This window comes from Helicoverpa zea, chromosome 25 (assembly GCF_022581195.2).
Source record: "Helicoverpa zea isolate HzStark_Cry1AcR chromosome 25, ilHelZeax1.1, whole genome shotgun sequence".
Classification (NCBI taxonomy): Eukaryota; Metazoa; Arthropoda; class Insecta; order Lepidoptera; family Noctuidae; genus Helicoverpa; species Helicoverpa zea.
This window is the reverse complement of record NC_061476.1, coordinates 6,205,356-6,219,627: the sequence shown is the minus strand read 5'-3', so window position 1 is coordinate 6,219,627 and position 14,272 is coordinate 6,205,356. Positions and strand designations below refer to the sequence as shown.

The window sequence follows — 14,272 nt, the reverse complement described above, 5'->3', positions numbered from 1 at the left end:
ATTTGGCCTGTCACTTGTACGACCAATGGCTTCAGAATTATCGCCTTAGCTAGCCACTATAAATATTAAATTTATTTCTCTACGTGATTTTGCTTTTAAATAAAGATGAATATTGTTTTAATAAACCCATAAAGTAGGCATATTATGTGGAAAGTCAAACGCACAAAAAAAAATCTTGATTCCATTCAAAGTTTTCAGTAAGTTTGATACCGGCTAAATACCTGGTCTTTGTAATGTGCGTATTACCATTCATCTTCATACTGTTTATGAGCCCAAACAAACTATCGGCCGAATTACAGTATGTAGTGTGCTGGTACTCTAATGGTCTCAAAAATATTGCTCCTATGAACTTATTTTTCTTTATCCGGAGTTTAGAACAAATATTTATAATCAGGAAGGAAGTACCAAATATTTTTGAAGTCCAATATCTAAACAGTGCACCAGAAGTGACCGGGAGACTTCCTGTCTTTCGAAAGGACATTATAGCTTTAGGGTTACCAAATGTATCATAGATAAGCACAATTATCTGCCTATTATCATAATAAAAAGGTTCATAATGATTAAAAATCTGATCAACACCCAATAAATCTCATCATCATCTCCCGAGCCTTTTCCCTATGTTGGAGTCGGCTTCCAGTGTAACCTATGCAGCTGTGTACCAGTGTTTTTACAAGGACTGCCTATCTGACCACCTCAACCCAGTTATCCGGGCAACCCAACACCCCTTAGTTAGACTGGTCAGATTGACTGGCTTCTGACTACCCGTAACGAGCTGCCAAGGATGTTCAATGGCAACCAGGACCTACAGTTAGACAAAGAAAAAGCAATGCAGGAAATTTTAACAAGCAAATCAAGTCCAGGGCTGCCACACAGGTCTAAAGCTACCCTAGTTCATAACTCACGTGTTTAGTGCGATGACCCCAGCAACGGAAGCGTACACCGACCGACGATGGTGGAGCGAGGCAATAAAATAATGATGATTTATTTGTAAACATGCGCCGTGTGCGCGTCAACGCAAGATCGTAATTGCATAGGTGAAGGGGGTGTTGGAATTTTGGTATGTAGATTAATAGTGTAGTAGTTTAAAAGGTAAAAAGGAAGGTTAAGTGTGTTTAGTGACTACAAACCATGAAAATATATAATAAGTTTTCTCAAAGAATTACTCAGGATGTTTTTATATAGCCTTGATTTTTGTTTAATAATCATTTTTATGTGCCCGTATGCTATCTAACTTAATTCAATTTTTTAAATAAATAGTTTTAAAACGTGCCTCTGTAAATTGACACAGAGGCGAGTCAATGTGTCCTGCCTCTGTACCGTGCGCCCGCGCACCGAGCATTTGTTTACAATAGCTGATCTTGTTTATTTTCGCTGCATATGGATTAAAAAGCTTCCAAAAGTCCATTCCGGTCGTTTATCACCTTTTTTATTTACACATTGTTTGGTAATAATGCTAGTTTTTATACAGGAATTCGTGTATGTATTTTCTTGTTTAAAATAAAAGCAATAAAGATATTTTTGACACGAAAACGTAACCAAGTGTGAGAGCTGACATTGATGTTAACGAAAACTTAAATAAATCATATGCCACTTAAACATGACCCAACAAACAATACTTGACACTTAATTTACAATTTCAAACGTAATAAAAACAAGCAGAAAACAATAAAGAGTGAGATTGTAAAACGGTATTAAAAAATGTAGTCGTAAATTAATTCAGAGCGGAATTTCGACACATGCTCGAAAAGGCTATAAAACTATTATTTTTAGTGTTACCAGACCAGACATAATTTTTATTGACATTTCAATTTGTTGACCCGTTTATGCCATAAAATATGGTAATAATATTGTGCAATGTGCACCCTATTAAACGCTGTAAAACTTCCTAGTTTGGTATAATTTATTGTTTTGTTTTATTTTGTGGTGTCTGCAAAGCCCGTCAAGGTTTCTACTGACATAAGTCAAAACGATTTGATCCTTTGCTTCATACTAATTTTAACCGACTTCCTATTAAGGAGGAGGTTCTTATTTTGATTGTTTTTATTTCTTCAAAGCAAAATGTGTCAATCCCTCTTATATTTTGTCCTCAAAATCTTCTTAAATATACCAAAAATAAATTCGGGTACCCAAGAATACGATTCAGGTAACGTTTCACGTACACGTACCAATCTAATAAAGCCGCATGTGACCACAACTGACCACAAAATAGCAAGTTTTTCCCGAACATCATAGACCTCTATAGGAAAAAGACACAAAGCTAATAAAAATTCTAAACATGGGTAGACTTCTCAGAATGGCGCCAGGTCCCATCACTAAGTATGACAGGCATATATTCTAGACGTAAAGGGACAGATTCATTAAAGGAAATAATGATGAAGTAGAAAAAGAAAGTGAGTACTAAGGCAGCCTTTAAAAATCTTGATGATGATGATATGAAATTATAAACAATAACAGCAAATATCAACATCTACATTGCTGAATCTAAACATGGCTTCTTTAATACTAAAAGCTACATAAATGTATTCAATCTTTAGAAGATCCTTTAAGGAGACCAAATGAGAAAGTTTGTCAAAAACAAAAACTTTGAGTAACGCAATCTCTTTAACTACATCATCAAGCCATTCAAAATGTACCCAACCCACAGCTCAATTGCCATAATCTTTATCCAACTCTCATTCAGTTTTAACAGCCCTCTCAATTTTATCATCTACAATTTCAGTATCTGCATCATAACCCACTCCAATAGGTGAAGAAGTAATGATAGAAGCAGTAAAAAGTTTTATGATGCCAAATTAAGATGTTGTTCTAGTCGTGGCTTCGCTAGCAATGGTTGTAGTGTTTGATTTGGTTGGTTTGCTTTATTGCAGGTCAAAGGTTTATTGTTTCTGGGGCTCGTGTCTGTTTACTACCGTCAATAATTGGGTGCGTAGATAGAGGGAGTTATGAAATGTTAGATTCATTCATATTTAGTTGCATTTTCGATATAAAGTTTTGAGTTTAGCTTCGTCGTTTATAAGTTCTATCGGACTTTTGGGTATAAGCAGAGCCACACTTATCTTGTTCTTGATGAATAATCTTACAATTGCTTTCTTATTTTTCATTCTTAGTCTGGTCCGCCTTTTCTTTACTATCTTATAATTCCATACAATTTTGAACTTTCTATTTTAAGCTTCACCTTCTTATTTTTTGTGACTTTCAGAGTAACTGCTATTAAATTATGTTGAATCAAAAGTTGAAGTTCTCTGACCATTAAATTAAGTCGATATTTAACTACTTATTCAAGAAGTTTCTTATGCATTTTAGTAAAATACAGTATCCAAACATTGTTGTTATCAAAACAAACGTCTTGATGGAAATATTCGTTGATGATTTACAACGTTATAAATTCAATTGACATCTGAACTTCGATCGCTTTCAAATATATGGAACATGATAAGTCAGAATCATATTAGGAAATGATTCGTCGATATTATTGTCTATTACGCAATTTAAACATTAATTTAACACGTCGTAACCTTATTTTATAGTTAATAAATGTCTGATGTTTAACTACACATTGCTTGTACTGAACACAGCCAAGTTGTCCGTGTATTACATTAAATTGTTTGTATTGAATTTGCTTTTTTGTAGTGATAACGGGATCTTTAATGTCTGTGTGATTGTCAACAATATTTGCATCTTCTGTAACCCTTGGTTTGAATATGAGCCTCTATCGTTTGATGCCAACAATTTGTCCCCTGGTAATTGTGGAAAAATTGACTAAAAAATTACGTCTTCCAAAATAATTAGCTGGTTCTTTTCATTATAACATCTTTATCATTCCATAGGTTATGTTTTACAATAATCTTGTTAAACTAGAAGAAATCATTTTCTAGTTTTAGCATAATATTTAACTTGTAGAGCTAGACTTTTATTACTTGTGCCTACTTTGCTTCCTGACTGGCGTCTATTTCATAATCTGTAACATAAATATATATCATAAAATATATATATATGGGCTGATAAAAAGGTGAAGGAAAACATCTTGAGGAAACCTGGACTATAAAGTCTGAAATCACCAACCCGCATTGAGCAAGCGTGGTGATTAATGCTCAATCCTTCTCCATGTGAGAGGAGGCCTGTGCCCAGCAGTGGGACGATAAAAAGGCTGTAACAGTAACAGTAACAGTAACATAAAATATCTTCTCATGGCTCCGAGATCTAATATAAGGAAGCTTCTTAGTGCTATTCTTAGTACAAGACCACATGCCTAGGCTCTAAGTGGATCTATTCATAGTCTGAACTGAATGGGTTGATCTCCTTGATGGACAAACCACAATAAATGTTTTGTCCAATTAAACACGTTTCAATTATAGTTAGAGTACCGACAGACTGTAGACTAAAAGTCTGCCGACAGTTGGCATTTTTTTAACAGGAAATCTTGATTCCAATCAAATTTTCAGTAGGTCTGATACCGGCTAAATACAAGGTCTTTGTAATATGCGTACTACCATTCATCTTCATACTGATTTATGAGCCCAAACAAACTATCGGCCGACTAAAAGTTTGCAGTGTGAGGGTACTCTAACACTTCTCATGAAGGCCGTTCCTAATTGAGTCGGTTAAGGGTCAACAATTACAATGACACTTTTTAATTGGTTGGTTGTGTAAATATTTTTTATAGAACTGATTCCGTGATTAGGGTGTTTGATAACCTAACTTTTATGTGTGGTATCTCAATACTCAATACTTTTATTGTTTTCTCTTCTATCTCTTCTCGCGCAAATGGCTGAAAGGATTTTGGTTGGTAGTCACGTAACATATACTTACATCAAAATAACAAATAGGCTACTTTTTGTCCGACTATCCCTGGTGGAAGATGTACTGAGATGTTAATTTGTCAACTAAGTACCTATCAAGAAACATTAATTACCTATATAACTCATAAATGAAAATTATTAACATAATATCAATCAGAATTCAACAAAAGCTACACAATTCTGCCATCATATTAATATAACAAAATTACCATATCCTGTGACTTATTGTCGCATGGCAACCCCAAACGTGTTACAATTCTGCGCGTGCGTGGCGGCCATGCTTGATTTCAAAGACCGGGAACGCACCGTGGGACCATTCGTTCCTTACTATGGAAAAAATTAACATGCTAGTCGTGTGTTCTGATTGATAAAGATATTATTGATATGATAGGTATCTATCTATCTAGGCAGTGGGTTGTGCGTCCGGCGGTCTATGGAAGTTGGTACCGCTGCTTGGAATGAAGAATGTTTGGTGTTGAATTTGGATTAAATTACTGTTACTTACGTTTGAAATTAAGGGCTTATAAACAGGCAACCGTTAAATCAATCTGCAATTATATTGAAGATATACTTAGATTATATTCTTTCCACAATTAATTTACCTTTAAACATAGGAAACGTAGGTAATAGACAGGGCGGTGCCGCGCGGAAAATACGCTAGTGTGAAAGCGTTCTTAGTTTTGTGAAAAACCAATTATTCAGTCAAGTCATTAAGAACTAATTACGTTAAAAATAGTAAAGAAATAAGGTTTAATTACGTGCGGTAACCTATTATATTAAGCTTACCTTTGTTCTTTACTAAATAGATTTTCTTGATCACTTTGATTCATGGAACTTGGTGCGTTATAGTTCGGCCATTCAGAGAATGCGTTCCTGACACGTCGCGATTGAACTGACGACGTAACTTTGCAATGGCGTTGCAGTTACGATAAAAATATTTTTGCTGGTTGTTTACCGTTTTAACAATTGAGGAGCATTAAAACAACATTATTATATCAATAATCAATGAATGTTATTACGTCGTCAGTTCAATCGCGACGTGTCAGGAACGCATTCTCTGAATGGCCGAACTATAATACGTTGCAAAAGAATGAAAGCAGAAATAAAACGTAGAAGTATTTAATCTAATACTTCTATAGGTACTAATAATAACCAATAAACATTTTGTTTTTTTTTTTCTAAGTATCCTAAAGGCTTCGAAACTTATTTCTCTGTTGCGAAGCTAGACAATTCCCGAATCACTGAGCCTATGTATATTTTGTTTGGGTACAGGAATGCAGAAACACAGCTAGAAGCCTATAATAGCTTGGAAATTGAATTACCTGATGAAACAAAAACTTAAACTCTTAGTGAAACTATCCAACAGACAAACTATGTTGTCTATAGTTTTAAGTGAAATAAATAAAATCAATAACAGATAAGATAAATAACATTTACAACAAAAGATAGTCGCAACAAGAAAGTTTAGCGAAGTTATCTCTAAATCTATCTATCAGTTGTAAACAATAGGAAAACAATTGTTGGGAAATAACAATGTTACTAAACTAACTATTGTATGGTTTGACGGTACAATGTATCCAACCTGTCTATTAAGAGCTAGGAAGGATGGTTGAAACAAGTGTGCAATAATGTTAACTTGAGGATTATTTGTAGAGGTAGGATCATTACTTCTCATAAAAAAAAGAAAAATGAAAATGTTTAATGAAAAAGCAATTTGTAACAAAAATATAAACATTCGAATTGAAAACCTCCTCCTTTTTGGGAAACCGGTTAAAAGAAAATCTGATGTGACCGGGTTTTCACTAAACCAACCAGACTTACTTCAAATTCAGAAAGCAAAGTAGACCGAACCAACCAGAGTTATTTCATATAAAATGATTAGTACCTACCTACCTACAGAAAAAATACACTTATCACGAAAATATAATATTTTCGTATGATAAACGTAATATAAACACTAGCACACCATTAACCACGTCTGTATGTATATACAGCGTGTTGCAACAGGAGTCGTGCATTATTCAGCAGTGCGATTGACATGTCAGCGCGACCGCTCTGCGCTGATCAAGCGATTCAACCGCTTACTACTGCGTATTGGCTACAAACGCATTTTACTTTGTAATTTTTTTTTTGGTAAATAGGAAATATAAACGAATAATATGGAGAAAATATTTTTTTTGTTTGTTTGTATCCAAAAAGCTCCGAAGCCATTGAACCAATTTGTAAAATTCAATCACTGTTAGAAAGCTACACACTCCATGAGTACAAAGGCTATGTTTTATCCCGGTATGGACAGTAGTCCCCACGGGAAGGAGTGAAACCGCGGCAAATCGGCTAGTGCTCAATTTTTTTTTTAATGTCCTTCTTAAAGGCAAAAACCTTAAGATATTGCTTAATAGACATACCCAAACCATTTACAGATATCAATAGTAACCTTTTTAATAAAATAGCTAAAACAGTTTGATACCCTAAAACCGCACCTACTTAATCGTTTCCTTTCGATTTGATAAATATCTTTATTCAACGCATTTTAAATAGCCAAAATTAACAAAAAGGACCCAGGTGGCGGGACTAGTGTGACAATAAAATACGGCTTAAACAAAACTCCTACCGCGGGCCCCTGTGGTGACCAGTTTAAACCTTCTTGGAAGGACAGTTTCCTTGACACCATACAGAAGTGACTCATTTAAAGTTTTACTTGTTTAAATTTAATACAAAAGGTGTCTATGGTGTTATTTAGCGGTGAATTATTAGTATAATGTGGTATTCAGGTAGTTCTTTTGATAGCCTTTCAATTAAACGAATAAAAAATGTTAAACAATAGTTAGAAAGTTTTCTTTTGTCATCAAAAATAAGCAACAATCAAACAACAAACAACGTCTTGTCAAAATTTAAATTATTTTTTAAAGGACAAAAAAAAGATCATAACTTCAAGTGATTATTTCGCCGTTACGTTCACCTTTATACCGTAAGCTTAAAAAAATAAAAAATATTAAAAAGTCAACAAAATCTCAATTTATTTGCGGCAAATAAATCTTCCTGTACATAAAACGGTTGTTCGAAACTTCGTCGATTTAATTCTAAAAGCACCGAAAGAAGCTTAAGGTTTTTTATTTAACCCAGTTCTTATTCTGGACCTTAATAAATCTGTCAATTGGACACTTTGGTATTTGTGAATTAAAATTTTCGAATTATTTGCTCATGAAATTTTTGATTTAGTGATATTTTCTTGACGAAAGCTGGTATAAAGACACGGCTCGTTATTTTTGTATAAAGTTTTATGTTTCATGTTTTTTTTTTTTGAAAAGTAAGTTAGATGTTTAGGACGATAGTTGGATCCTTTTTGAATGTTCCGTTATAATTTATGTTTGTAAGGGCTGATTTTTCAATCCTCAGTTAACTTCTATCTGAGGAATAAATATGGCGGGTTGACATATTTTCCATACAAAAGCTGTCAAATCGTCAAACATATTCTTCAGATAAAAGTTATCTGGCGATTGAAAAATCAGCCCTAAGAAGAAATAATATAATTTGTAAAATATTCATACTTAGTTTTTTGCAACAACCTGTATAGTAAAGGTTGTCTGTAAAATCAAAACAAGACATCTTGACATATAACCATTAATTTAGAAAAAATACCTTAAATTCATTGCCGATATCCGAGTTTTCTTAACGACTCTTGCGCATCCAAGCGTTAAGATAAAGCCATGAACAGACAGCGATATAAACTTTGATGGTGAGTGATGACATTGTTTATAGCAATGTGTCACTGCCTTTATTTTTTCTGATATTTTTTTACATACCTATGGGGTAATAATAATGGTAAGCCAAAGTTTTGCTCAGGTCAAATATATCTTTAAAAATCTTGAAGGTGGTGATGAAGTACCATAATTCGAGAACGTCAACACTTCGGTAAGAATAAATTTCTTCTTACTTGAACTTATGTGTAAGTAAAAAGAAGATTGTTACCAACTCAATAGGCCGCTGTACCCTATATTCCAGGATACATGCTTACACATAGTTCCTTAACGAACCCCATACCACAGACCCAAGGAAATACCATAAAACACATGTTTTACAAATAACGGCCACAGTTTACCATAGATACGCGAGGGTTGTGTAGCAGGGAGTAAACACTAATTGGCCATTCTGCGAAAAAACTAAATAAAAAGTACATCGCCGTAAGAACCGAGTGTAATTGCCAACTGGTTTTCATGAAACATTCATGTGGTCATGATTGAGTCGCTCACATTGAGGGCCAATTACACTTTTAAAATGCTCAACTGACAGACTTCAATTCTACTGATTATTTGAAAATGAACAAAAAATGGTATTAATACGTCCACCCGTTGATTACAACGTTAAGTTATTCATTCTGTCATTAAAAGTTACCGTCGACGCCTATTAAGATTTTTTCATGCTGCAGTATTCGCATAGTTTCGCGGCAACAATGGTTAATGATTGCTTGAAAAAGTCTCAATAATTTTCCATTTGCAAATAAATGCATTATTTTCTTTATTACGTAGCTACTGTACTACGATGCTAATTATTACTGAAACGTAGAGAAAATTTAATAAAAAAAATTGTAAATAAAACGTCAAATCAAAAAGTCCGTCTGCGCGAAATCTGTAAAACTTGTTTCACATCGAGCAACAGTTTCAAAACTTTCTTCCTATTCAGAGGACAATCTGTGCGTACCTCCGTCCTTGTCGCACTCGTGTACAGATACAGACAGATCGCGTGGGCGAGCGGGACAGAGTACATGAAGACGTCACGGGGCGCAGGCGCGCGAGTGTTCTTGCACTTGTTTTATTTATTTTGTTAGCCGCCAAGTTTTTTTTTGTTCGTTTTCTCAAGCTACGTCTTTGTTCGGGTTCGGTCGGAGCGCAATCGGCCGTGGCCGGTAAGTTGGATAATTTCTTTATCCTACTCAGCCCACCCGACAATTTTCTGGGGCCGCATTATTATGAGGTTGATTTGTTTAATAATTTTATTACTGGGCGCATTGCGCATGCGCGCGAGCTATTGTGTTCTTATTTTTGTTTAGCTTTGCGCTTTTAGTGGTCGCTTTAGTTTTGTTTTTCGCTGTAAACGTGGGAATGGATTGTTTTCTCATTGTTTATCTGATTTGTCCATTGTTTTGCTGTTTATAGCAAATGTCTATTTTATTAAGCGGTCGACAAATGCGTTGAACGTTTATCTTCATTAAAATTATTATGATGCAGATTGAATTTTTTTCCAGATATTATAACGTACTAAATAACTTTTTATGGCATTTTTTATGTTACATCGTAGTAAATATAAATTAGAAACCGATACAGCCCTCAATCGGCATAAACGACTTGAAAAATTAGCACTTACTCGCTACAGTATCCAGCTGTTTGTAAATCGTTTTTTGCTCAAAAATGTCCAGACATATTACGTCACGGATGCCGGTGGATTGCGAGCTCTCGTCCTCTTTTTATTGGCTACGGAACCCCACTGTCAGGCCTTGGCTTCGCACCGAGATGTCCCCGACGATACTCCGAATACTTGAATAGGGATCGTGAAAAAAGTTCCAAATGTGTCATTGTGTTCAACCTTTTTGGAAGCATTCAAATATTGTCATTGGCAAACGAGGTTTCGTAATTAAAATACATTTTGGGAAGAAAAAATTTCATTATGTACTTTGCCTTATAAGGCATGAAAAAGATGTTACAAGTCTGTTTGGGACAGGCATTTGAATCTGGTCAAGATTTTAATAGCTGGGAGATATGAGAAAATTTTATATTAACATTTCAAACAACAATTACGGCTGTAACCTTAGTACTTTGAGAAAAAACGAGCATTTTTTGGATGTTACAAAACAAAAGCAGAGAGCAAGTAATTTTGACACGACCTTCCACTTTTAACCCACCAATTAAATACATACATTCGTATCTCGTAGTAAGCAAAATTACTTATGTTTTTTTTTCTTGTTCCTTTAGGCTGGCTGCTGCAGCGGCTGCGGCTGCCGGGGCTACCAGTGAGCTGAGCTACCTGGCTGCCCTCCATCCAGCATACCGACCAGTTCCTTATGACCATCCTCTGTATGGAGCTAATACGTTAAGAGGTAAGTCAATCACCTTCAAACCTTCAAGTAAAGAACGTACTACTTTTTGAAAGAACGACAACGCATTTGCGACTTCTCTGGTATCTATGTTTGGCGATAATCGCATTCCATGGTTATATGCCCCTTATCATACAAAAAAGTCCCTATGAGAATAACATCTTCCTTAGACCCTAACGAAGAAGTACCCAGAAGAGAAAAGAAGCAATTGTGAAACTAATCAACACTAATAGGTATGCGGATAGTTTTATATAGAGATTGAATACATGTGTTGCATATAAGAGGAGATATCTAGAATACCTGGACCGTTTCCAGACATTCTTTCACTAATTGAATCTTGTGTACCCAATATTTTTAGAGAACATATGTGCATATAATCTGCGGGATTTCTTTAATATTATATCATTCACTTTAATTACTAATAATGATTCTTTAATTCTGGTATGTATTGTCAGCTTTTTATATTAGTAATGTGGTCAGAAAAACTTTTTTGGTACTAATTTCCTGAATCGTGATTTTCTCAATGCCAAATTAGTATTTGCACATTATAGCTAATATTTTTAATACCAGGTTGGTAATCGATTATATATTTTTACACCGTCATCGAAATAAATATGGTGTCTTTTCTAGATTTCAAATAGCCTATTAGGTCAAAGTTTCTTTAAAAGATGAATTCAAAGAGATGACTATTGATTAGAATTTCAGAGAAATCAAAGATCGTGACTGATCAATAGTCGGAATTTTTATTCAAATTGATTTTCCAGCTTACTAATCGGTATAATTAAAACCCGTTCTGAGTTTGTTGATGAGAAAACTATTAGTTGGTAGTTTGCCAAAAAGTCAGAATTTGAGAATTGACTACGACTTTTTCTCTATTATTTTGTGCCAGTGTCTGAAAAAAAAAAGTAAATGCGCACTCTTTTCCCAACTTAAGGTCTGAGCTTCGATTCTTGGCCGAGGCAATAAAAATGCTCGCACAAGCATCGAACCTATAAACCGCCATAAGCAGGACAATGAAAAACAATCCGATAAGTCGCAATTAAACCTGAGACGCGATATCAACTGCAGTGTGCGGAATAGGGTTGCTAGGCTCAAGACTTGGGGTTTTTTTCTTATCTTATGTACCAGTTATCTGTGACATTAAAAAAAAAATACGTTGATTCCATTGTAATTTCGTTACAAAAAATACCGACAAAATTCAAGTTTAACAGTACATACAAGTTTTTTTATCAAAATATGTATTATTAGAATAAATACGAAGGTATATTTAAAGACAAAAATCAAATAAAATAAAAAAAAAACATGCGCAATAAACAATTTTTTTAATACTATCTACATGCGGTATAAAATTGTGAAACATTCTGTCTTAATCCTTTTTTGGGGCAAGTATTTACCTAATCATAAAACGAAAAAAAAACTGTAATTTTTTGTGGCTGGCAACCCTAGTACGTGTGAACGAGGTAACGCTACACCGCACTCGTAATGATAAATTTGCAACACTAGTCTGTTATTGCAAATTATATGCATGCCCAGACATTGCTATTGGTTTGTCTCAGATGCATCGTTTGCAACCTGCAATGTATATGCAATTCGAATTTGCATTTTATTGAGTGATTTTTTGAAGATAGTTAAACCAAAAAAGGAATTGGTTCTTCGAGACGAAAACTTTGGTGGTATTTAAAACTTCTATTAAATCATCTGCCTAGCCTTTCGCAGTTATGCTGGGGTTGGCTTCCAGTCTAGCCAGATGCATTTGAGTACCAGTGTTCTACAAGGAGCGACTGCCCTATCTGACCTCCTCAACCCACTTACCCGGGCAACGCAATACCCCTTGGTAAGACTGATTGTCAGGCTTACTGGCTTCTGAATACCCGTAAAGACTGCCTAAGACTCAATAAAAATGATTAAGTATGAAAATAATAACAGTAGTTCTAAATTCAATATCAAATACAACTTTTAAAACTAACATCGAAAGCACCAACAAAACCCATTGAATGAATAAAATTTCCCTACTTTCGAATCTCAATAAGCAAGAACCATTGCATATCTCACATTGACCAACGAGCAACGCCACGGCACACCACTATCATTACAATTTATCTCATCCCCGAGGTGTTAATTAGGCTTTAGACTCACGACTGTTACCATTCGTACACAAACAAAAATATCTTCTATACACAACTTTTTAAAGTCCAATTTTGAATGACTGGGGTTAGATGACAGATATGGAAAAGTGGCTATTAAAGAACAGACCATGGTATGTCACGGGTTAAAATTGGCATGCATTTGAGTAACGAAGGGTTAGTCCGACCTCGCAATTAAGACGTTTTAGATAACGTGAGTGACTATATACGGGGGACGATTATTGAAATAGAAAAAGTCAAAATAGAAAGCAAAAAATTTGGTTAGGGGACTCTTCTGTTAAATATAATTGATTTTAATTCAGTTATTATAACTAAAAAGATACATGATGATGTATGAAATAAAATGAAATAAAATTAACGACCTATTCCATTGGTATAATAAAATAATGTCATTACAATTACACGGTTTTTCCAACCGATTGGTATAAAATAATTATCAGTAATTCAATGTCATGGGTACTTTTACCCCATTGATAGTTTATGGGCGTACATAATCGATGTTAACGCCCTCTTTCGATAGGATTTGAAAGAACAAATAGGCCTAATAGGCGAGCCTATTATTCTCCTTTATATGCCTTCTCTAATGGTTGGCTTCAAACCGTAGAAGATGGGTTAAAGTTGAATATGGCAGGTTCTGGGGTCCAAGTTAAAAGTGTGTGCGTTTTCTGAGGATACAGTGGTAAGAACCATATTTTTGGCAGATTTGTTGAGTTGTTAGTAAATGTCTTTTGATAGGTGAAAAACATCAAATAACTCCCGTCGCTGTGGATGTAGGGGAAGGGAGTGTCAGACTTTTGCTGATTAAAAACCTAATTATATACGTTTCGGAGCCCTTCTTGTATCAGGGCTGCGGTAACCCTTTCAAACCATCCCGCTGCGATGTGGTATAATTTGTTTTTTTTTTTTTTTTCCTTTTCCAAAAGATTCGAGTAAAATCATAGATCGTCCATCCACATTAAGAAACTCTTATTCAGAGAACTAATTACAGTTTAAAAGAAATTTCAAATCGTTTGTCATGATGTTTGGTTAACCATGATTGCTTCACTACATTAAGATCTTCTTTTGAGTCAAATGTTTTGGCAAGTTTTCCCGTTTCACCTTTTCCCGCCTCATATTTTCCTCTTGGGCCAAGTGCAAGCGTTCTATACCCGCCAGTTTGCCCTCAGTCCTCACCGCAAATTACCAATTCGACGTGGACATAATATTTAGATTCCTCCTACGTACGTTTTATTTTGACGCTT

General features: G+C 34.9%; 1 protein-coding gene across 3 annotated transcripts in view; it reads left to right on the top strand.

The window, feature by feature from the left end:
* LOC124642644 (zinc finger protein GLI4) overlaps positions 1 to 14,272 on the top strand; it is a 109,279-nt gene that overhangs the window by 64,417 nt on the left and 30,590 nt on the right. For all 3 annotated transcript variants that reach the window (XM_047181196.1, XM_047181195.1, XM_047181197.1), the window contains one exon: positions 10,766 to 10,890. In XM_047181196.1, coding sequence (XP_047037152.1) covers positions 10,766 to 10,890 — 125 coding nt within the window. The remainder of the gene's footprint in view (positions 1 to 10,765; positions 10,891 to 14,272) is intronic.